The sequence below is a fragment of the Camelus bactrianus genome, chromosome 14 (genome assembly GCF_048773025.1).
Source record: "Camelus bactrianus isolate YW-2024 breed Bactrian camel chromosome 14, ASM4877302v1, whole genome shotgun sequence".
NCBI classification, from domain to species: domain Eukaryota; kingdom Metazoa; phylum Chordata; class Mammalia; order Artiodactyla; family Camelidae; genus Camelus; species Camelus bactrianus.
Genome location: NC_133552.1, coordinates 557,855 through 582,724, shown reverse-complemented (window position 1 = coordinate 582,724; position 24,870 = coordinate 557,855). Strand labels below are relative to the sequence as shown.

General features: G+C 38.3%; 1 protein-coding gene across 9 annotated transcripts; it reads left to right on the top strand.

Annotated features, from left to right (window-relative positions):
- Positions 1 to 298: 298 nt before the first annotated feature.
- Positions 299 to 24,062, top strand: ZMYM5 (zinc finger MYM-type containing 5). Of its 9 annotated transcripts, none has more exons than XM_074377861.1 (8): positions 299 to 439; positions 1,310 to 1,376; positions 7,962 to 8,454; positions 8,693 to 8,786; positions 17,279 to 17,564; positions 18,098 to 18,263; positions 19,326 to 19,538; positions 22,643 to 24,062. In XM_074377861.1, exons 3-8 carry the CDS (start codon positions 7,972 to 7,974, stop codon positions 23,408 to 23,410), a joined length of 2,010 nt encoding a protein of 669 aa, XP_074233962.1. In that variant the 5' UTR covers positions 299 to 439; positions 1,310 to 1,376; positions 7,962 to 7,971; the 3' UTR covers positions 23,411 to 24,062. The 9 variants fall into 9 exon arrangements, 8 of the variants coding, with proteins under 8 accessions (XP_074233962.1, XP_074233966.1, XP_074233965.1 ...); XM_074377862.1 differs by lacking the exon at positions 299 to 439 and adding an exon at positions 572 to 731; XM_074377863.1 differs by lacking the exon at positions 299 to 439 and adding an exon at positions 578 to 712.
- Positions 24,063 to 24,870: the final 808 nt, after the last annotated feature.

Genomic DNA, 24,870 nt, shown 5'->3' with positions numbered 1-24,870 from the left:
GTGGCCCCAAGAGTCCCCAACCCCAGGGGCCAAGCCGCGGCCGGTGCGGCGGACACGGGAGTCGGCGGCCCGACCCTGACGGGCCGGGGTGGGGGTGGCGGTGGCGGTGGCGGTGGCGGTGGCGGGGGTGGAATGGAGGTTCGGGGGCGTGGCCTGCGCCTGACGGACAGGGACCGGGCCCACCCCCTGGAGGGGGGTCCTGAAGGAAGGCGGACGCAGCCAATGGGCGTACCCGAAGCGGCCGTCCCTCCCTCCCCGCCCGCCAGTGAGGGCGCGGTGGGCTGGGCCTGTCATGCCAGGCCGCGCCGCCGCGGCAGTCTCCTCAGCCTCCTCACCAGCGCTAAATCCGGGACTGGACCGAGCGGAGTTGCGCGTGTTGCCGAAGTGGGGTGGGCCGGGGGCGGGGAGGTTCGTTCCGCGGAGCCGCAGCCAGAACCGGGTGAGGCTTGTCCCCGCTGTCTCTCTAGCTCAGGGCCGCCGACAGTGGGGGTGGCCGGGAGCGGCGCAGCCTCCGGAGGCGGAGGCGGAGGCGGAGGCGCCGGGAGGCGGAGATGGGTGAGGGCGGCCTCCGGAGCCTCCCACCGACCCAGGACGAGCGCCCCGCGGCGCGGCCGCCGTCGCCGCTGCTGCCGCGTCGGGGCCTCGGGCTGCTTGCGGCTCCGCTCATGTCCCAGGCGCCTTGGCGGGCGGCCCGCGGGCTGCGGGAGTGCGGGTGCGGCCGCGAGGGCCGGGTGAGGCGGGCGGCGGCGGCCGGGGTCGCGGGTGGGGGAGGGGCGCCTCTGTGGGCCCTCGGGGCGGCGCTCGCACCCTCCCGGCCAAGGCGCGAGGTCCCCAAGTTTGGGGACGAGGACGCGGGCTTCCCGCGCCGGCTCCCTTTCTCGACCGCCGGGCCCGCCGCCCTCATGGTTTATTTGGGCTAGTTTCTAATGGCGGACGGGGAGCGGGCGAGCTGCGGGCTCCCGGCAAATGCGAGCCGACCCTGGCGCGGCGGGGACTGCGCTGGGTGGGCGGGTTCGGGGGTAGCAGTCCTCGGTGGTGTCGGGCTGCGCTCGTCCTTCCCCTCCTCCCGGCCGGGCTCGCCGCCCGCCGCCTCTCTGTAGTACGAAGGAACAGTTTAGTCTTGTCTGGTGGTGGCGGTGCCTTTAGTTTTTGTTTTTACTTGTTTTCTGCACTGCGTTGGGGTGGGGAGGGTGGAAGAGCGCTGCAACCCTAGACTTTTTGCCCCTTCGCTTCCTTCTCCTGTGGTTACGGGTTGGTACTGCGTCCAGGTTGGCTATAATGAAATTGTTTTTATCTCCTCTCTCTCTAGGACCGGAAATCACCTTCAATCCATTCTGGTGAAAGTGTCATAAATTAAGGAGGAAAACATATCCTTTGTGAGTAGTTTTACACCAATTTTCTGTTTAATACAGTTGGTGTAATGGTAGGATGTGTTTCTGTGGAACTTACTTTTATCTTGAAGGCAAAGAGCTAATTTCTTAAGTGGACCCTGTCCCCAGAGCCAGGCCAGGGCAATCCCCGGGAAGCTCTGGGACTGGGTGCTGATGTTTGCACCACCGGTGTTCTCCAGAGTTCTAGTTTAAGTTAGTTCCATCTTAAATGTTTTTTGTTTAATATTCTTTTCCTTTCTAACGGAGAGAAATGATTTTTTTCTTTGCTGTTGGATTAAGGCAAATTACTGAATTTTCTGTTGTTTTAAGGTTGATGGAGGCAGTATCTTTTGTGTTTTTTTTATTTGAGGAAGATTTGTATCTGTATCCTCACAGTCCTCTAGCAAGCATCACATCAGGAATACATAGTCTAGTTTCATGCTAGTCGTAATTCTAGGATAGACCACTGAAATGGTGGTGACATCCTCCGTCATGAAGTTAATGTGTTTTTTCCCCTTGTTACTAGAAAGTAATCTATGTGCTGTACATTTTGGTATAGTAAAATGCCCCGTTCTATCATGTTCAGTTAATGGCTTTAACACTAATCCTTGTCTTAATCAATAATTTTACTAGGAGTCTCAAAATGATTGTTTTTAAACAATTCTCTGATTTTACATTTATTGTTTGGAATTCTGTACAGTTTTAGGTTTTGCCTGTTTTGTCCTTTCAGTTGATCGGTTTTCCACTGGTCATCAAAAAGAGGCTTCTAATTCGTTTCTCTTTTGCAGTCAGATTTCTGCCTTCCCTCTGCCCTTGTTGCCTCTTGGCAAACTTGGCTTTACCCTCACTTACTCTGTTATGCTTCTCAGCACGCTGCTGTAGTTAGACAGCTTTTAAGAATAAAAATTATTTACACAAAAGTTTTCATAGGATACCGAAAGTATTGGTGTTTCACATTGCTTGGTAGTTTTGTGGGATGATGGAACATGGGTATGGTTCTAGAGCTATGAGGAGCCTTCACAGGGAGAGGGAACTAGTGGGGCTTCAGAAGATTGGCAGGGTAAAAAGCCATTGACTCAGTTACTATCATTTGGAAAAGCCGCTTTTCAAAAAAAAAAAAAAAAAATCTGAATTTCTCTTCAGGGTGTTCCTAGGGTATTTGTGGCTTGATGTACAAAGGACTAGGTTTAGTGCTAGCCAGGTTGGGGTTCATCTCTCTGCTCTCTTACTTTGGCAAGTGCAAACTAAATAGGGGTCAATAAATGAACCTTTATAAATGCACATCTTATTCAGTGAAATGCTTTTTTTAATGTACATTTTACAAATGAGTGAATTTTGTCTGTCTGCCCAAGATTGCTGATTGATGAAGATTGAAATGACTTTAAAAATAGGTAAAATAGCTGGCCCATAAGTTTCAGGACACACACACAGAGGTTGTTAATGGTAGCTGCAATTCTTATCTTTTTTTCTTTATTTCTTGAGATTTTGTTAGCTTTATCTTTAAGCCCTTTTATTGATTTTTCCATTTCTGCTAAGCTTTTCATTTCTGGAAGCTCTTTTTTGTATTAGAAATGTTAATTTCTACATGGTCTTTTGCTTATCTTGTATCCATAGAGTACTGATTGTTTGTGGGTTTTCATTTTATATTTTCTTTTTCCTGCATTTTTCTCTGTCCTTTTTTTTTCTCTCTTTTAACAAGTATTTTTCTTATTAGAAACTTTTTTCAGATATTTCCTAATTCTTGTTGGTCTCATGATTAAAGATTGGGAAATAGAAAACAGATTGGAAAAATGAGTGCAGCTTTCGACTTGGAGCTTCACTTGGATGATTCTCTTGACCAATATATGGAGAACCTCTAAAGTCATTATCTTTAGATCTTTACTTTTTGTGGGTTCCTGATTCCACAGAAAAGAGTGTTTCTGGCAAAGAAGTCTTCCAGGGATGTCTGCTGCCTGGAAGATAGACACCTGGATGCCAGCTTTCTGGGAATCAAGAGGGAGAGAGGGGGCATTTCATGCACATAGTGTTGAAGCGTTCACCAGTGCTAGGTGAACCCAAGACAAAGCTGGAAAAAAATCAAGAAATAGAGAAAAAAAAAAGATAAGAAGTATAGCTTTGTCTCTTATCCTCTCCAAAGAACTAAAGTCTAGAACTTGGGCCAGGGTGTGGAAAGAACTATCATCATCAACGTGATGGGAGGGGAGGGACCTAAGATTTCACAGCCTCTTTATTTTAGCCACCTCCTCTATTCCAGTGATAACCTGAAGCTTCTGAGCCTTTTGAGGATTCCGCAGCATAAATCAGGGTGTTTCTCAGCTTTTTCCAGCACTGCTTTAGAGTTTGGCTATCTCAGATAGGCAGAGTTAGTTAACTACTCATCCATCTGCTTTTCAGCTTTTCAGCTTTTGTTGTTTTTGTTTCTTCTCTTGTTTTTCCTTTCCTGTGAGGAGGAGGAACTTTACTGCTGTTTATGGGGTGGTTTTAGAAGGGAGTGAAGTTAGTTCTGTGTGATCAGTCTGCCATCTTAATCCCTACCAGACTCTTGATTTCTAGGTGGTAGTTTTGTACTTAGGCTCTTAATTCTCTTGGTATTTGTGGTAGTTTTTCATTTGATTCTTTGTTCTCCTATCTCATTGTATTTGTCAGTACACCCAAAACCATGGTACACCTTTGTTTTGTTTATGATTTTAGATGGGAATGCTTGTAGCATATATTCACTAAACATGAAACTGGCTTTAAAGTTGATACTATTTAATGTAAATGTTTTTATAAAGAAAGATCTGTTCTGTGACAGAATATGTCCACAGAGGTGCCACAGAACATGTTTTTGAACTCATTGTTGATGAACAGGTTTTTGTAGCATACATCCTAATTATCTACTGTAGAGCCTAGAAGATAAAGGTGTGCTTACAGGTGGCCAAAAAATGAAACTTTGAAGCAATAATTAAGCATTTTAAAATACTTTCTTGGTGATTTTAATATTTAAGGTTCATAGTTTACCTTTCTAATCACATGCTAATCTGTCATGTTAATACTTCACTGTTTCTATTTTAGCTACCATTTTTAACTGATTCTTTTTAATATGTAAGTTCTACTTAATTGTGTATTAACAATTGAATATTAAGTAACTAATAAATTATTCAACTGATTTTTTAAAAATTGAAGATGGTCTCGGGAAGATTAATGATACTCAGTTATAATTTAAAATTTCAGTAAAATTTTTTGCAACTTTGAAAAAGCATGTTTTAAAAAGTGTAACACTGAATCACACACTTAAAAATGGTTAAAATGACAAGTGCTATATATATTTTACCACAATTTTTTAAAAAGGTAAATGTAGCAATCTTCAGGAAATAAAAACTGCTGTGAGATGTTACTAAAGTAAGCACAATAGGGCAAAGTTCCCTGACTTGTATCTTTGTTTTAGTGTTAACTCTTATCATTACCTCTAATTAAATACCTTTTTAACTTTGCAAGGTTGTTACCCACTACCTAGAGATCATTTGCATTTAAGAGTCTTGCTTGGGTTTAAGCCTAACTTTTATGTACGGTTGTAGTACAATTTTGTATTGATCTTCTGTATGCAGGTTCTCCATTGATTTTATGTTAATTTTCGTTGTATCTAAATGAAAATCAATTAAACATTAAATAGTTGTAGATCAGTAAGATACCACAGGAAGATGAGGTAAATATTTAAGATTAATTTGACATGTTGAAATTCTAGGGTGTAGGCAAAGTATTTGCCTGCATACCTTCTCATGGAGATGGATTTAATATTTTTTGCACTCTTTAATATGGTCCAGGCAGACACTAGGGACTTTGCATGTCCAGTCATCACGATAAATATCTCAAGACTCCTGTATTATCACCATTTACAATTTGTAGTTTAGAAAATTAAAACTCATTGAAGTAAGGTAATTTGGTGCCACACAGCTAATTAGCTAAACCATAACTTTTTCTGTTTTTGGATAATACTGTAAAAATAGTTAAAACTTCTCTGTAGGCCATGTTTATGGAATTAAAATGTTTGATGGTTAAATTATATGCACATGGCTTTTAATAGTGGTTTAACTTTCTCATAATCTGGGATTTGAAAATAGGTGAATACTTAATCTTTTTTCAGAAATGACTACATTGAATTTAGCATAAAGAATGCCATTTCTGTTACTTCCTTTGGAAAGATTAAGTTAGGACCTAACAGCCTCCAGAGGGTACTGTGTAGTCACTTAACAGCCCTTTTCCAGAAATTGTTCTTTTCTATTTAAGGTTTATTCAGATACATAAAGAACTGAGAGAATTCATGTTCAACAGCTATTATATTTCATAACTCAGCTTAGGCTGAATTATTGCCTCTTTCCTTTGAAAATCAACCATATAGTAAGCTTACTGGATGAATGTTAACTGTGATCCCGATTTTTGTGTTTCTTTTATAACCTTTTTAAACTCATCCCTTAGGTTAGTTATTTCTTATTCTTTGAGATAGACTTATTTGAATGTTGATTTTTTAAAATAAATTTGGTCCTCATTAAAAGAAGTAATTTTAAAAAATTGCTTTATACATTAATTGCACAAAATGTAGTGGCTATGAAATAGATTATAGGGTCAGATTTCTTGGATTTGAATCCTGACTACCCTTTCCAGCAGTGGAGACTTGGGCAGGCCAGACAGATTACTTATCTTGAGTCTTAGTTTCCTAATGGATAAAAAGGGAAAAAGAATAGTTCTACCTCATTTACATAAGCATTAATTGAATTAATATATTTAATGGCATGTCACCTATTAAGAATAAACATTACCTTTTGTATGACTATAACTATTGCCACTTAAAATTAGTCGGGAACCTTATTTCAAAAAGATACCTGCACTCCAATGTGAATAGCAGCACTATTTACAATCGTCAAGACATGGAAACAACCTAAATGTCCATCCACAGATGACTGGATAAAGAAGTTGTGGTATATTTATGCAATGGAATAGTACTCAACCATAAAAAATAAAATAATGCCATTTGCAGCGACATGGATGGCCTTGGAGAATGTCATTCTAAGTGAAGTAAGCCAGAAAGAGAAAGAAAAATATCATATGATATCACTTATATGTGGAATCCCCCCCTAAAAAAAGAAAGGAAAAGACAAACTGAAATTACAAAACAGAAACAGACTCAGACAGAAAACAAACTTATGGTTACTAGCAGGGAACGGGGTGTGAAGGGATAAATTTAGAGTTCAAGATCTGCAGATACTGACTGGTACATATAAAATAGATAAACACATGTATACCGTACAGCACACTGAAAAATATTCGATATCTTGTAGCTTACAGTGAAAAAGAATAAGAAAATGAATATATGTATATGCATGTATGACTGAAGCATTGTGCTGTACACCAGAAATTGACACAACATTGTAAACTGACTAAAATTAAAAAAAAGTAGTTGGGAAGATTTTAGAATAGAATGTTACTTGGCATATTTTTGTATGAGATGTTCAAAATTGAATGATGACTGCTTTATGAGTGAGTTTTCTTAATTATTCACACTCAAAAAGTTCCCTCCTCCTTCACTGTCTTGAGTTTCTAAGAAAATTGAAGCCAGCTTGTATAAACTTACCTCAGCTTTCTGTTATTTCTGCATACTTATATACATTCCAGTTGCAGTTGACCCTTAAATAACACGGGTTTGAACTGCATGGGTCCACTTATACTCAGATTTTTTTCGGTAAATACTGTAGTACTGCCCAGTCCAAGTTGGCTGAATCTGCGGATGTGGAACCTTGGATACAGAGGGCCAGCTGTCCTGTATATCCTTGGATGTCCTGGGACCACCTCCTCCCACCCTCGCAGATACCACAGAACAGCCGTATACTTAACTTTTCCCCCCTTGTCTTTGAGAAAAGGTGATTTCCTGTTCATGATCAGTTTCACTACCACCTGTGCACAAACCCTCATCTTCTCTTAAGAGCCTTGTTTCACTGATTACTCACTTCTCCAGATTCTTCCAACTGGGTCTTTCTGCCAGATCCTTTTGTTCCCCAGTAAGTACATGGAAGTGTGTTGAATAAAATAAAGTGACTGAGAATTTGGGACCTAGAGTTAGAGCTCTGAGTTTTAGGTCCTATTTGGGCTTATCTAGATCTGTTTCCTGATCTGTAAAATGAATTAAATTATATCTATGTCATGGGTTTTTCTCAGAATTTTACATAAAAAACCCCATAGCATAGTGTCTGGCAGTTCCTGGACAAGGAGAAAAAAGATTCAGAAAGATTTAATCGCATAGTTATATTGGAAGCAGAGAATTTGAATAGTGACAAAAGACACTGGGGAAATAGGGATTGGATGGTATCATAGTCATTTTAGTAGCTAAAAGTATATCTAGTATAGTGATTGTATTTAGACCCTGAGGTATTGGTGCTTGACAGAATTTGTTACTGTTTTCTATTTCAAGGAAAGACTTAGATAAAAATCACATAAAGGAATTTAAAATTTCATTTGTGCTATTTTGTTGCAATAAAATACAATAATCATACTAGTCTTAACTGTACTTTAATAAAAAAAATATATACTAAGACTTTTTTTTTCTTTTCTCTGTTACAGGTTCTTTGGCATGGATAAATGTTCAGTGGGAGGATTAGACTTGACTGAACAGACTCCTGTTTTATTAGGGAGTAAAGCCATGACAGCTAGTCTCATGGACATAGGAAACTCATTTGGTGACCCAGCTAGCCCTTTAATTAATAGATCTAGAAACTCATCAGTGGAAGATGACGATGATGTTGTATTTATTGAATCTATACAGCCTCCTTCAACTTCTGCTCCAGTAATAGGTGTTCAAAGAAATTTTACATTTGCTTCATCAAGAAATGAAAAGCTACAAGGAAATTACTCCATAATTCTTCCCTCCTCAAGAGATCTGGCTTCTCAGAAGGGAAGTCTAAGCGAGACAATTGTCATTGATGATGAAGAGGACATGGAAACAAATGGAAGAGAAAAGAGAAATTCTTCCAGTTTTATCGAATGGGGACTTCCCAGAGCTAAAAACAGAACCAAAGATTTGGATTTCTCCACCTCGAGTCTTTCAAGAAGTAAGGTAAATGCAGGAATGGGTAATGGTGTTAACACTACAGAATCGACTCTGAAATTCATATTACTAATGTTACAACCTTAGAAAGAGGTATTAAGCTCTGAATGCTGGGCGAGATATGAACTTAATGATTACACATGTAACATCACTATAGAATACCAACTTGGGAGATGTCTCTAACGGACTGCAGTCAAGTAATTTTGGTGTTAATATACAAACATACACCCCATCTTTAACTTCACAGACCAAGACTGCAGTAGGACCTTTTAATCCTGGTAGAGTGAATGTGGCAGGAGATGAATTTCAGAATGGAGAATTTGCGACTCATCATAGTCCTGGTAAGCAGTAAGTGATATTAAGTATTTTCTTTCCACCGCAAGTAAATAAACTTTCGGCTGTTATATTTAGTATTGATATTTATTTTATTTACATTCTGTATGTGAAATATTTTATTACTCTTGACTTTCATATTAAGATAGAATGTTTTACTTAATAAAACTGTGTACTGTTTTGCCCGATTTGATTTATATCCAAAGTATTTTAATTGAAAAGTCCCATAACTATTACCTATATCTTTGTTTACTAGCATCTTTATTTTAACGTAAAAGTCGTAGAATAAAAAGATGGTTAGTGAACTGAGAGATTAATGTTACATAATAATTAAATATTACTTAACTTTTAATTCTATAACTTGACATTTCAATTTTTACTTTTCAAGTATTTACTTTTGGACTGCTTGTCTCTGATTTTTATTTTTAAATAAGCATTTTATTAGTTGCTTCATTTTAAAAGTTTGAAAACTTTCTTACCTTTAAATCAGAGACCTGTATTTTAAAAACTTTCTATGTGGCCAGTCTTGTTCTGATAAAATATAATGAAAGTTATTTAAAATTTTACAGATCTCTTTTGTGGCTTTTTCATGACTTAGTGTGGGTCTTATTTTTTGTTTGTTTGTTTTGGTTTTTAATGGCCATTTTATTTCTCTGAGTTATTGACCGTCTTAGAATTTTATGAAAGGACTAGAAAGCAACCAGAGCTAATAAGAATCTAATCACTTACTGCTTTAATGGAATGCTAGTATTTTTTTTTTCTTTAAACATTTTAAAATTAATTTTTCTTTGGTTATGGGAATATTACAGATCATTTGGAAGAAATCATAATTAGAAATAAGAAAATAATATCGGGGGGAGGGTATAACTCAAAGTGGTAGAGAGCACGCTTAGCATACATGAGGTCCTGGGTTCAATCCCCAGTACCTCCTCTAAAAAAAGAAAGTAAATAAATAAGTAAACTTAATTACCTCCCTCCTCATCTCAAAAAAAAAAAACAAAACTAAAAAAAAAAAAGAAAATAGTATCTGTCACTTACCCTACTAAGTAGAGGTGACTTGATCACTGTTAAAATTTTATTTGTTTGGTTTGTAGATAATTGTGGATAGTTTTTTCTTCTCCTTTTCCTTTTGACACAGTTCTCATAGTGTGGAATCTGAAACCACATAATGAACTTTTCATTCTTTTGTATTACAATTGATTTATCTTTGAATGGATTTTACCTTTGTATGATTTGGTAAACATTGTGCTTTGGTTATTTGGAAAGAATTGATTTGCTGAGTTACGTAGGTCTTCTAAATGTTGACACTTTAGAAAGCTGTCAAGCTAACAGTGCTTTTTTTTTTTTTTAAATTGAGTTATAGTCAGTTTACAATGAGTGCAAGTTTTCATAGATCATAATTTTCACTTGAAAGCTCAAATTTTCCCATTGGCAACAAATACTGTTATTTTTCTTAAACTGACAGGCTCATTTGATTTTCAAGAAAATGTCAATAACCAGTTGGTCAGGCATTCTTTAAAAGTGATATTTCAGGAAAACGGCTAGTTCAGCTTTCAGTGCAACAATTTTGCAAGTGCTTTTCCACTTTTTCTTAAGACAACCATTGTACTTTGGTTGAAACAGAAGTGGTTTGTGTATGCGTCCCTGTTCGTTATATAGAATGTTGAGATGTAGTCAAAGGCTGAAATTTAGTAAAGTTAATAGTAATTTTCACTTTTTCATCAAGTTCTTCTATTGTATAATAAATCGTTCCACTGGCCTTTGTCCCTGGCTCTTGGGAGAGAGACTAAATCCTTGGAATTTACCAAATGCCTAATGACAAAAGACTGAGGCTGAGGGAGGGTCACCAGAAAGACCAAGCATGTGATGAGAGTTGGGCCTTTGAGCCAGCTTCACCTCCTTGGAGGAGACAGAGGCTGGAGATTGAGTTTAGTCACATGCAGTCATGCCCACACAATGAGACCCAATAATAACTCCAGACACTGAAGCTCAACGTAGCCTCCTGGTAGGTGGACCCATCCATGCCAGGTGGGTGACGGTGCCTAATTCCACAGAGAGTGGGCACAGAAGCTTGGCACTGGGGCCCTCCCAGACCTCACCCTGTATGTCTCTTCATTTGGCTGGTCCCAATTTGTATCCTTCAAATAAAACTATGATTGTAAGTATAGAGCTTTCCTCAGTTCTGTGAATCATTCTAACAAATTATCAAACCTGGAGGGGTCTTAGGACCTCCCAGATTTACAGTGAGTTGGCTAGAAGTGCAGGTGGCATCCAGAGTCAGGGCAGCCTTGTTGTGGACTATGCCTTTAAAGCTGTGAGGCTGATGCTAGCTCCAGGTGGTTAAATGGCAGAATTATATTGATTGACCAGTTGGTGTTGGAATAACAGCTGTAAGTGAAGATACCACTTTTTCTTTCTTTTCTACAAGTGCCTCTTAGTGCAGAGAACAGTACAGTCAGAATGTAGTCATGCTGGTACCAGCACAGCTTGGCTCCGCCACCAGCAGTTTCACCGTCATTGCTTCTGCATCACTAGTGCAAATGCCAACATGGCGAAAAAGGCAGATTATCTTGGTCTTGTTACAGAAATAGTTTGGCTTTGCAGGCCCTTTTATTTCTTTTTTATGTGATGTTGAGTAGAGTGATCAGAGTATAAAGTCTTGTTTTTGACCTGGGGTGGAAGGGAAGCATTTGACATTTCATCATTTAATGTATTAGATTGTGTCAAATATAATAAGCTTTTTATGTTTATCTGATAGCGTGATTTATCTGATAGCGTGTTTCTGGTCTTTGCAGTCATAAACAGGCTTCTCATGAATCTCTCTAAGTTTGTCAACACTTGTCTTATTTTCTTCTGAAAATTTTCTGTACGTAAAATTGCTAAGTCAAAATGTCAATTTATTTTTAAAGCTCTTGATGGGTAATACAAAATGACCCTTACCAAAAACTGTATTTGTTTCCTTACACCATAAGAAGTTGGTTTTTTTCTTCCATGTTTTAAGTTCTTAGAGGTAGGAGTATTATTTAATGTTTGCTAAACTGATCATTTAAAGGTGGTATCATCTTAATTTATGTATCATTGAACTTTTAAAAGTACATCTGCAAACTTTTTATGAATTTGTTCATTCATGTTCATCCACTTGTTACTTTGTATACCTTTTGTTTATTAAGAGTTAAACTTGATAAATATAATTTAAAAACTTGTGATCTCTGTATTGAAGGATGTGTTAAAAGCAGTTGAAAAAGATGTTGAATACTAGAAATAGTGTTCACTGAAAAATAATTGTTTTGGATCTTTTGTTTCTTTTACTCTTTGACTTATTTTTAATTTTGTAATTATTTCCTAAATTTTAGATGTCTATTTGTGGAAGCATGAATTCCATCTTACATACATATAAGCTCTCAAGTGAAGTTAAAATCAAAAAGCCTTGCTGTGTTTCTTTTGTTTCAGCTTTGACCATTTTTCACCTTCTGAAATAAATTGAAATTGTGTATTTAATGGTGAAGTGGATCAATAAGATGCCTTTCCGTTTAAAAGCACAGCACATAGCCTGATACTTAGCTGTGAAAATGCTGTCAAGGCCACTCAAATTGTGGGCATAAAGGAAACTTCCGAGTGTTGTTTGAATGTAATTTTGATTACTCCTGAGTGTGTGTTTATTCTTGTCATCTCTTTATCTCATTCAAAACTGTATTTTATGTTACTATATTTTTCATGACATAAAATATCAATGATTTTAATTTTAGGGGGAAGTAATTAGGTTTACTTATTTATTTACTTAGAGGAGATACTGGGGATTGAACCCAGGACCTCCTGCATGCTAAACATGCTCTCTACCATTTGAGCTATACCCTCCCCCTCAGTGATTTTAAAATGTGACAAAGACAAAAAGCAATAGAAGACCCACTTGATGTTCATTTATATACATGTTCTTAACTATGTTTAAACTGTGTTGTTTATGATATGGCAGTGAATTTCCATATTCTGAAGTACGGATTTACAGTGTTACTGTGTTCTCTAAGGTTTTATTTTGGGGGACAAAAGTTAGAGAACTAAATAATACCATTTGGTGTCAAATTCTGAAGAGTGTCTACCGAGGTGTCAGGTGAAGAGAGATGGTTAAGATGTGTCTTAAGCTTTCTGAAAGGTGAAGCCACTTGTCACAAGGCCTGTCTTCTTGTCGTTGGTGTCTTCACTCTTCGTTTAAATTGAATATAGCAAAGCTGATCTTAGTATTAACCCTAAATTTTGTTATTGCTTGCTGTCAGCATTAGTAAAACTAGCCAATTTTCCCAGGCGACGTACAGAACAGGAAAGCAGCAGCTGTATTCCTGTTGCGACTGTTGTTACTGCTTAGAGTCACAACTCCCCCAGGGCATCTCGCTTTAGCTGCTGTGTGCGTCCCACTTCTATAGACAAATAAGAGCAAGATGAGGGTTTCTGGAGTTGAGTTATATTTAAATCTAGGGCTTAAAAGTCCAGATTTCATTCTATAAAATTGTGACTCTCTAAAGTACAAATGAAACTCTGTTCCATCTTATGAAAATGGGACTGTCCATTAGAATGGAACTTTCAGTCACTTACCCTTTCATTGACCTTTAGGGTAGGCTGTTTTTCTTTTCTTCACTCATCACGTATCTTTATGTAAATAGCAAAATCTCATTGCAGAAAATACCTAAACTTAGAAATTGTTCTTGCATCTGTGTTGTATTTTTGTTACATTATAAGCATTTCTGTCCATGATACTGATTCTAGGAAGTTATGCTTCTGATAATAATAGACTGTGGACTAATAATAGATAGGTAACTCCTATCCCTCCTCCAGAGAATATATAAAATATGAAAAGCATCATAGAGCTATAAATACAATGAAAAAATTAGGTTTCTAATATCTGAGAAGGAGCCTTAGAGATGTTGTCTCTTACTTGGGGTTGCTTTTCTCTTATGGGTATGTGTTGAGGTCCAGAAAAGGCTGCTGGGAATCCAGAGGGCGCTTTCAGCAGAATTTTTTGAATTGGGGATATTCCAACTTTTGACTTGGGGATAGAATAACATAATCTAGACTCTGAAATTTTTTTTCTGTTTTTCATATAAAAATAATAACAATCAGGGATATGAGGATTCAAGACAATATAACAAAATCAAGAGGAAAAAAAGCAGACAATAGAATGAGCCCACAAAGGGTACAGATAATAGGATTATTAGATAATCTACACTTTAACTGCAGGTTGGGCACAGCTGAAGAGCATCTGAGTGTATCAGAACATTATCCAGACTGAAGCACAGAGAACTGAAAGGAGGGAAACAGAAAAAGATGTAAGAGACTTAACTGCACTTGATGAAAAGGATATGTAATTAATGTCCCAGACAGAAGAGGTACAATTGAGAATTTCCTAAAATAGAGAAGAAACACTAATGTATGAATTCAAGAACCTTTACAAATCCCAAGCAGGATAAATACCTAAGAAACCATTAGGAGACGTGCAGAATTCACAGTCACAGATGGGAAGCAATACAAGTGTCCGCAGCAGCAGTATTAGCCACACTGTGGAACACCCCTGTGGAAAGGAGCAAACAACCACAGCAGTGTGATGAAGCTTACAGGCAAGATGCTGAGTCAAGGACACGAGAGAAGAGGGTACATTGCGCGTGATTTCATACACGAAGTACAAAATAAGACAAACTAATCTTTGAAGTCGGAATAGGGATGGCTTGTGGGAAGGAGGGAAGTAACTTGAGTGGAAGAGACATCAGGAAGACTTCTAGGACGTGGAAGTTTGCTGTTTGTTTATCTGTGTGATGGTCGTACAAGTACGTACTCATCGTAAAAGTCTCCATTGATCTCTGCACTTAAGATGTGTAAACTTTTATGTGTATGCATTGTTCTGTAATAACTAAAAAAAAAACCCTACTGAGACACTGAAATAACTTCTCACTAGCAGACCAACGCTAAAGAAACACTAAAAGGTTTAGATGCAGGAAGAAATGAAGAACATTTAAAACTCAAATAGCGGTTATGGTCCTTACTGGACTTTGGTGTAAATCACCTCTAACTTCTAGGTCTTAATTTTCCTTGCATATAATGAGGGATTTAGATTAAATAGTCTGCTAGGCCCCTTCTCTTAAAATTTATCCTCAGGATAGAGCATGGAAGAATTTAAGAGTTCTTTACATTTAACCTGGAGACACTAGTACCAAAAATAAAATAAGAATTTGATGAAATAAGAAACTTTAAAATTAGAAGAAATTGAATATTTGAAGTATAAACAAAACATTTGCTTTATATATGTATGTACAAAAGCTAAAGTGAAAAAAATTTCAGAACCAATTGAGCAGTATTGTTGATGTCTCACTGTACATAATTATATATAAATATATGGTATTTATCCATGGATAAGTTCGCAAAATTTAAAAGCCCAATATTTTTGTATTTAGGGTTCTTATTTCTCCCATATTAGTGGTAGCAACAAATCTTGTAATAGTTATCTTTTATTTCTATTACTTATTAAATCTAGTTTGTTATCCAGTATGATATGCAGTGTAGTTTGGTCCCAGAATGCATCCTGTTTATAAATAATATTTGTTTTCTAAAGAAATGGTTAAGAAGTAGGAAAATTTAGCAATAAAGAAAGTTCTGAGTACTTGGTAATAAAAGACAGTTTTGGAATCCAGTTCATATTCGCCAGCAAGTCATCCTGTGGAATGAAAGAACGAAAAGGAAAAAACAAGATCAGAAACAGTGGGTGGGGATTAGAAATGAAAAGAGTTGTTAGTGTTGGTAGTATTACGAGAGGCCTTGGAGCTGTGATGCATGGAGGGGCCGCAGGCCTTGGCTCATGACAAAAGCTGTTGAAGAGAGATGATAGAATAATGTAGTAGTTCTGGGCCCTGTTTCTCAAAGATTCACTGTTACCCAGAGTTAGTTAGAAATGTAGGATCTCAGCCCCTCCTCAGACCTACTGTTTTGTTGTTGTTGTTGTTGTTGTTGTTTTGCCTTTCTGTGAGTTTATTGTGGTTTTTTTAATTATTACTTTAAGAAAATGACATTCTGTGCTTTTTGGATTTTAAAGGTAACCATATCCACTGTAGAAATTTGGAAAGGTAAGATCATAAACAGTGCCCTCACCGTTACCACCAGCAGCACCTGAGGGTTTACGCCTCCATTCGGCTTTGCACGTGCGTCTGTAACCCTGGACTCACGTGCACATCACAACTGTGATAATGTGATGTCCACAGCACATGCTAGGAGACGTGCCTGACCCACACTGGCTGCTTCTACCTAGAAGGCAGCTCTCCCGATGCAGTAATTCCCTTGGGTTGTGTCAAGCTGTTCTGTCTCAGTCCAGCCACAAATGATCGTGACCAGGGGCAGTTTTATTAACATGATTGATAAATTCTGAGTCAGGATGGCTGCACCTAGTAAGGGAGGATCAGACCTACTGATTTAGAATCACTATTTAAACAAGGTCCCCAGGTGATCTTATGCATGTTTAAGTCTGAGAGGCACTATGACCTGCATACGATGTTGTTCCGTTTTGAAGCTAATGGTAATGTATGATGGAGGCCCTGTGTGATCCACCACCTCTACTGATGCCTAGGAGAGATTTCAGAAGGCTAGGGAGTAATTGTACAAAGAGTTGCTTTAAAATGTTATGTCTAAATTATATTTATTTCAAAGTATTTTGGAGGGAAATGTACTAATGTCTATATATTACTTAAAATACATAAAAAGAGTAGATTGAAAGATGTGATAAAGTGAAATAGTGTAGAATCTACTTGGACATACAGGTGTTCACTGTAAAATTCTTTCAACGTTTCTATGTGCTTTAAGTTTTTCATAATAAAATGTTAGAGGGAAGCTGTTATGAAAATGGGTATCATATATCATACTCTTCAGTTATCTTTTATTTGCATATTTGCTTTGTTTTGTATTGTAGTCTTTCCTTTTAGAAAAAGTGGCTTAGGAAGTGCCCCGAGTACAAAATGTAATGCTTCATCGTATGCATTATCTCATTTAGTCTTTTTTTTTCTTTCTTTAGGGTAAAAGTAGATTTATTCAGGGAGATACACACTCCATAGACAGAGTGCGGGCCATCTCAAAAGGCAAGAGAGGGACAGAGAGAGTCAGCTTCATTTAGTCTTCATAACACTGATAGGTTAGGTATCTGCGCAGTTTGTAGCTGAGAAAACCGAGACCCAGTTTAATTTACTTACACAGTCTCCGGTGCAGGAGATACATTTTGAAGCTCGGGGATCTGACTTGAGAGACGATGGCTGCCGCATCGCACAGCTGCACAGCCGCCGTTTCCACAGCTGGCACAGTAGGACACCACCCCTCAGAATACAAAGTGGTGGTTCCCCGGGGTGGACAGCAGGCCGCCTGGCCCGAACCACTCACTTGTAAGGCTTTCTCGATATTTTCCTACTTGTGCAATATGAACGTTTTCTGATGTGAATTTTGAACTGTTCAGTGACTTTTTCTTGTATGTTTTCTTTTTAAGATTCTTGGATCTCCCAGTCAGCATTGTTTCCCCGTAATCAGAAACAGCCAGGGGTGGATTCTTTATCACCAGTGGCCTCGCTTCCTAAACAGATTTTCCAGCCTTCTGCCCAACAGCAACTGACTAAACCAGTTAAAATCACTTGTGCAAACTGCAAAAAGCCTTTACAGAAGGGACAGACAGCTTATCAGCGCAAAGGATCAGCTCACCTCTTCTGTTCCACCACCTGCCTCTCTTCCTTCTCTCATAAGCGTACTCCAAAGAAACGCAATGTAACAAGTAAAAAGTAAGGATTACCTTTCAGCACGGCTCCATGTGGTTGGACCCTGGCGGTGTGAATGTGTGTTCTGAAAGTAATTAGTTGCAAAGATTCGTGGGTAGAATTGATGCACAGGTGTCTTCAGGTTCACTGAGCTGTTGCCCTAGAGTGTCAGAGCCGTGGGTCGTTTGCGCTGCACTCGCTCAGGCAGGAGAGTATAGGTGTAGAAGTAAATCCACCCCCTCTCCCTGTTGCTGCCTTTGCCTCGCCCCTCCCCCACCTTCTCCCTTAGTTCTGTCCACTTGCTGACACCCTTCTGAATGCTTCTGAAAGTCGCAAGAACCTGTGGCAAGGTTTAAAAGGTCATAACGGTGACAACAAAATATTTTCATCTCTAAATCTCTTCTCACATTATTTACGAACTCTTGGCAGTGAAACCAAAAAGTAGATTTTTCTAGACCAAAAATTTTGGTTGATTCCTAGGTTTAAATCATGAGAAAATGTAAAATGTCAGTTATTGTTCATATGTTCTTAAATTGTGTCTATCCATTGTATTTCAGAGATGCACCTACAAAAAAAGCTTCTGTTGTTCCTCAAGTGGAGTCAAGTGGATCCTTCCAAAAATTGTGTAGTACATCTTGTTTGTCTCCCTTTGAAGACAACCAGAATCTTAGAAAAAGAGTTCTGAATAAATCAAGATGTACAATCTGTAGTAAACTTACGGAGGTCTGGAGTTTTACATCTTATTTATGATCTAGGTTACAGTGATCATTCTAACTTTTAGGTGCTGTTAAGTGCTCTGCCATCTCCCCAGTCTACCTATGATGTTAAGGGAAGAACCAGGATACGTCAGACTGCCCTGTAAACGGATGGCCATTTGTGTGGTGTGGGAAATAAACATCCCTGTCTGTGGAATTAGATGTACTCATAAACAAAGCAATAGTTTTATGGCGGATTTTGTTTTTATTAGCCACACTAAATAAAAATGTAGGTTTAGGATGTAAAGTAAACAGCCAGTCCTGCAAGAACACGTAGAACAAGCAGAGTCGGTTGCTTCATATTTCTTAGGTAGTGTTGCCATCTTTCGAAAGAAGAGTGTATCCAGGCGTCTTCACTTAACACAGCCCTGGGTAACTGAATGAGGTGTTGGTTACTCGGCAGCTGTGCAAACCCAGATGTGGTGTTATCTCCCTTACGTATATACAGGGTGTGGGCAACATTGACCCCCACCCCTACTCCCACCAGGTTTTCTAGGAGAGTGAAGTTTATGATACCTACAAATTCCCAATCCATTTATTTTTAAGCAGGTCATATCAAAGCCTGCTAACCAGTTCATCTTCTGTAATTCTTAAATGTCTCTGGGGAGGTTATTACTGGTTTTATTGCTTTTTGTTCTGTGAATCTTATTTTTCCTTTTTTATAAAACCAAACAATGGTTTTACAAAGAAATCAAAAGTAAAAATGAAAGTAGCTAAATGTGCTTTTTTTTGAGTAAAGGTATATTTATTTAGAGAGATACATGCTGCATAGAGTGAAAGGCAAGGAAAGGTGTGGTGGTTGGGTGCTCAGGTTAAAGTAAAATAGGTACATGCTCCATAGACAGAGTGCTGGCCGTCTCCGAAGAGGAGGGAGTGAAAAAGGGCCCTAAATGTGCTTTTTAAAGTCTTCCCTGAATGTTTCTTCCACTGAGAAATTACTAGAGGTTCTTTGTTTCTGTTGAAGAAACTAATTATCTCATTTTTGGTGCTAATAATGGCTCATTTATTTAAAAATTGGTTTTTCTTTTAGATTCGCCATGAAGTCAGCGTTAATAATGTAACACATAAACTGTGCAGTAACCAGTGCTTTAATAAGTACAGGTTGGCCAATGGTCTGATAATGAATTGCTGTGAGCAATGTGGGGAGTACTTGCCCAGCAAAGATGTTGGAAACAACGTCTTGGTCATTGAAGGTCAGCAGATGAGATTTTGCTGCCAAAGTTGTATTAACGAATATAAACAGGTAATTCTTTCTTAATGAGTATTAAATGAGCAAGTTTGCAATAGCTCCTCCCTGTTAGCTTACTTTGAGCAGATTTATGTTAGAATCTCCTTTGGTTCCATTTTTGGCAGTCTCTCATTGAGTAATACTCTCAGGTATTGAAATCGATTTCTAAGTAAGCTTGTTTTAGATCTTTACTTTTTTGTAAACGTTACAATGAGTAATTCTTTTCTCTACCAATTTGCACTCCACTGACAACTTAATAGTTCCAGTTGCTCTATATTCTTAGCTAAATTTAGTATTGTCTGTTTTGACTTAAACTATTCTGATGGATATGAAATGATGATATCATTGTGGATTTAATTTCCTGGTAACTACTGTTCCCCTTTAATCACTCATATCTTCTCTAGTAAAAGTATCTATTCAAGTCTTAGCTCACCTTTTTATTAAGTTGTCCTCCTATTATTGAGCTGTAGGAATTCTTTATATATTCTGGATATGTATCTTTTGTAAAATAAATGTACTTGGAAGATTTTTCCCCTGGATAGTGTTTTGTCTTTTTGTTTTCTTACTGTTGCTTTTAAAAAGCCCAAGTTTTAATTTTAATAAGGTCCAATTTACTATTTGCTTTTCTTATTAATACTTTTTGTGTCTTGTTTAAGGAATCTTTGCCTACCAAGGTTACGAGATATTTATGTCATCTTATATAAGCTTTTTAGTTTTAGATTTTATGTTTAAGTCTGTGATCCATCTCAAGTTAATTTTGTGGATGGTGTGAGGTAGGGGTTAAAGAATTACCTTTCTGATTTCAAGACATTAAAAACCTCAAAACATTGTATCATATACCATAAATATGTATAATTTCTAAAAATTATTTATTTTGGGAGGGGAGGGAGGTCATTAGGTCTATTTATTTGTTGTTAGTTTTTTTTTTTAATGGAAGTACTGGGTATTGAACCCAGGACCTCGTGCATGCTAAGCATGTGCCCTACCACTTGAGCTATACCCTCCCCCCAACATGTACAATTTTTATTTATCAGTTATACCTCAGTAAACCTGGGGAAAAAAGACATTAAGCTACAGTAATTAAGATAGTGTGGTATTGACATATAAAGATAAACAGATCAATGGACTAGATAGGCCAGAAATAGAACCACACAAATATAGTTCACTGATTTTAGGAGAAAGGACAAAATCATTTTGAGGGAAAAGCAAGATACTTTCAATAGACGATGCTGGGACAACTTTTTTGTTTGTATGGGCATAAGTGAACCTGACCTCATTTTATCCAATGTACAAAAATTAATTCAATGTGGATCATAAATGTAAAATCAGGAGCATGTTCAGCTCTCATTTTGCTGAATAAGGATCTCGGTGGTTCATTTTCGGGGAACAGTAACTCTGAATTGCAGGCTTGTTGGACAGCAGAATAAACAGTAGGTCCCATGTTGACTTTTGAGTTTTTGTATGAAGGCTTATTTATATTATCTTTATTATTTTCTTTATGTATATTGCACCTCATATTTAAAAGCTTTTGGGTGTGGCTTATGGATAAGATTGCAGGGGACAGTTTAAAAACAGGCAAAAGGATGTAGCATACATTATCTTTTCTAAAGAGTATATAAGAATAACCTCTGATTTGGTAATAAACAACTATTTTAGGTCATATGTTTTGGTTTTTTTTTTAATGGATGATTTACCTGCATCTACTTAGGCCGTAGGCTTCTACTCAGTCAAGGACAATGAGTGCATAAACTTCAGACAGATACGCTGTTTGTCCTCTGAAGAGCGGACAGCTTGCACAAAGGTTATCAATTTTTTACTCCTAAATGAACACCAGAGGAGGTAAAAATGGGAAAATATGCATAGTCAGAATAGACAGCAACAATATATACAGAATTGCTTGAATAACTACATTACCTGCCACTGATCCCCCCAGAAATGTCTGTCCACATCAGTAATGCAGATAGCTCATTAGTACTTGGCAAATAGAAGAATGACATTTCTGTGTAATACAGAAGTTTTATAAATGCGTTTTTAAGTGATGAGTGGCAGGCCTCACAACAGAAAACCTTAGTGATGTATGAAAACCTTAAGGAAAAAACTGAACTCTTGCAGTTAGTGGCTTATCTCAAAATACCACGCATAGTCATGATGTTAAGACTGGGTCTTGGTATTAGTCAGTGACCTAACCAGGGCTGATTTTGCCCCCTGGGGACATTTGTCAGTGTCTGTAAACATTTGATTATCACAACTGGGTGAGTGCTCCTGGCACCTAGAGGGTGGAGGCCAGAGATCCTAAACATGTGCAGCGTGCCAGGCAGCCCCTCACAGCAGAGTATCTGGCCCAAGAGAGGTGCCAGGGGTGCCAACGTCAAGAAGCCCTGTGTCTAAAGGCTAAGTTGCAGGTAGCAACTGTGAGATAAGCATAGTGAGGAGGAGGAGAACTAAGTTTCCATCCTCCCCTCTGAGAAGTCAGTAGTGATGCCTGAAACTGGGAGAAAAAAATCACTAAATAGTGATACACGGATGTTGTTTTAATATTTGGAAATAAACTAAAGAATCAGCTGAAAATGTTGACAGTAGCTTCTGGGAAAAGGGAAATGTAAAGGGGTGAGGGATTGCTGTTCCTCTTTGTTAGCCAAGTATAACTAGTTGATGCTTTTTACTAAGTGTGTATTCAGTTCAATTAAATAAAAACCTTTAAAATATGTTAAAGAAACTGAAGTTCAGAGAATGTGTCTTTGAAGTCACACAGCTAGAATTGACCATCTGAAGACTTAATGCACTTTATTGCCTTCATTGCTGATGCTTAATTGTCCATGTGCTATATTACCGCAGGGTGTGGGTAATACTATATTTTTATTTCTGCTTTTTGGCTATTACAAACATTTTGTGCAAGTCTTTGCCTGGACAAATTTTCATTTTGGCATTGCTGGGTCGTAGGGTCACTCTGTTTACCTGACTCTGGTCATTCTTCTTTTATTATAGCCGTCCTAGTGGGTGTGAAGTGGTGTGTGGTGGTAACAATTTGTATTTCATTGATGATTATTAGGCATTTGTATATACATTAATTTTTTCAGTGTTAACAATTTAAGGTAAATTTTTAATCTATTTCTCCTCAGATGATGGAAACAAACTCAAAAAATTTATTAGCATCAGAAAACAGAAAAAGGAATGCTGTTAGAGAAGAAAATGAAAGAAAATTTTGTGGATCGTTGAATATACTTTTGGAAAAAGTAGAGGGAATACCGGAAAAAAGGGGAAAGACGTTAGAGCTACAGGTTTCAGCAGAATGTAGCCACGACACATCACTGATCCTGCAGGATGTGAATTTACCTCCTTCTGTGTCAACCACAGCTGACAAATTGCAGGAGCAACTGGAAGAGAAAAAAACAGAAGACTCCATTAGACCAGTTGTGGTTTCTGCAGATCCAGGTACATGGCCCCGAATTTTGAGTATTAAGCAGAGGGACACTCTAGTTGAAAATGATCCACCTCAAGTAAGAAATTTTAACTTTCCAAAAGACAGTACAGGGAGGAAGTTTTCAGAAACTTACTATACAAGAATTCTTCCAAATGGTGAAAAAACCACTAGATCCTGGTTGCTGTATTCAACCTCAAAAGATTCTGTGTTTTGTCTGTATTGCAAACTCTTTGGGGAAGGGAAAAATCAGCTGAAGAATGAGAATGGGTGCAAAGACTGGCAGCATTTATCACATATTCTTAGCAAACATGAGGAAAGTGAAATGCACATCAACAATAGTGTTAAATATTCAAAGTTAAAATCTGATTTGAAAAAAACTAAAGTGGTTGAAGCTGCTGGACACAGATCACAGGAGACTGAGGGAAGCGATGGTGTGAAGCTGTTGTACATGGTCGACCTGGTCTGACATGACGCAGTCATGCGCTCACTCAGATCTGCATCCGCCGGTGGGTGTCGCCTGTGCTGAGGCTCTGGGCAGAGCAGCACATCAGTCATTAGCAGTAAGTATCACGGCACATAACTAGTAAAGATTTCGTTTCGTCTCCAAATTCTAAGGGTAATGGCGTTCATAGTGGTTAATGCCAATTTCAGTGAAGGTGAATTGTTACCTTTCCAGTCTGTCTGTTCACACCTTTTTAAATGGGCACTTCAGGACTGACATTTGACTGGTGAGGCTGATGTTCTGTTTGATTATCTTGAAAGTGGGAGAAAGGCTTGAATTTATCAATACCAGTTGCACAAGATATTTATGTGAACAGGCATGTCATTCAGAAACGGAATGGGATCCGAAACTGCAGCTTTTTGCTGTTAAACCAAATACTTGTGATTTATTTCATTTGGGCAAAACATCGTTTTATTTCAGCAAAATAGCATCATTTGTTACATTAAATTAAGGTGGTTAATTTGTGTTTTATTCGTTTGGTTTGGTTTTAATTTAATTTGTAAATGTTTTAGTTTTTATTGTCATGTGAAAACCATAAGCATAAAGAGTGTATACCTATTTTTATGTTGGTACAAATATAAGAAATATTAAAATAAATATATTAAGTTAACCTTTAGCTATTGTGACTTTTTTTTCTTTTCTGAAGGAGAAAATACTCTATTGAAAATTAAGGCTCTCAACTTTTTCAAATGGTTAATCAGTGTTCCCTTCACCATGTAATTCTTTTTATAACCATTTTGTTTTCTGACAACTGGATCATTTCAGTGTTTCAGACTTGGGTCTGAATGAGGCTCTGGGGTGTTTCCAAAAATCCAGACTGCTCCAGAGTGTATCACAGGTTCTGAAGTTCCTTTGCAAACTGTTCATGTGCCCACTATTCCATTAACACTTACCAGTTAATTGAATGACAGGTTTGTTATGTAATCATGTTAGATAGACCTGGACTCCTGAGTGTTGCTGGTGGATGTAACCAGTGTCCAGGTTCTTGTCTCGTCGCAGAAAGAGTTCAGAGATGAGACAGGGAGGTCGAGAAAGTAAAGTGGGGACTTACTAAGAGGTAGCTAGTACACTCAGGGAGAGAGCAGGCAGGCTCAGATGAGCATCTGTGCTGAGTTTCTTTGGCAAGTTGGTCACACAGGGTGTAAAAATTAATAGGTGGAATATTCATTCGGGAGGGAAGGGTTTGGGGTCATATTCCCTGATTTTCATCCCAACTCCACCCTCCCAAAGGGAGGAGTGATTTTTGTCTTTATTTGGTCTGGATGGGAAGTGTCATGGCGTTGGTGCATGATGAGTACTCCTAATCTGCAAGGCTAATTTTATTGTAATGAGGGCATAATGAGCAAAAGGTTACATTCGGACCCTGGAGATCCCTGCCTATTTCCACCTTCTTTTCTGTCGACCTCCAGGCCACTCATCACCTC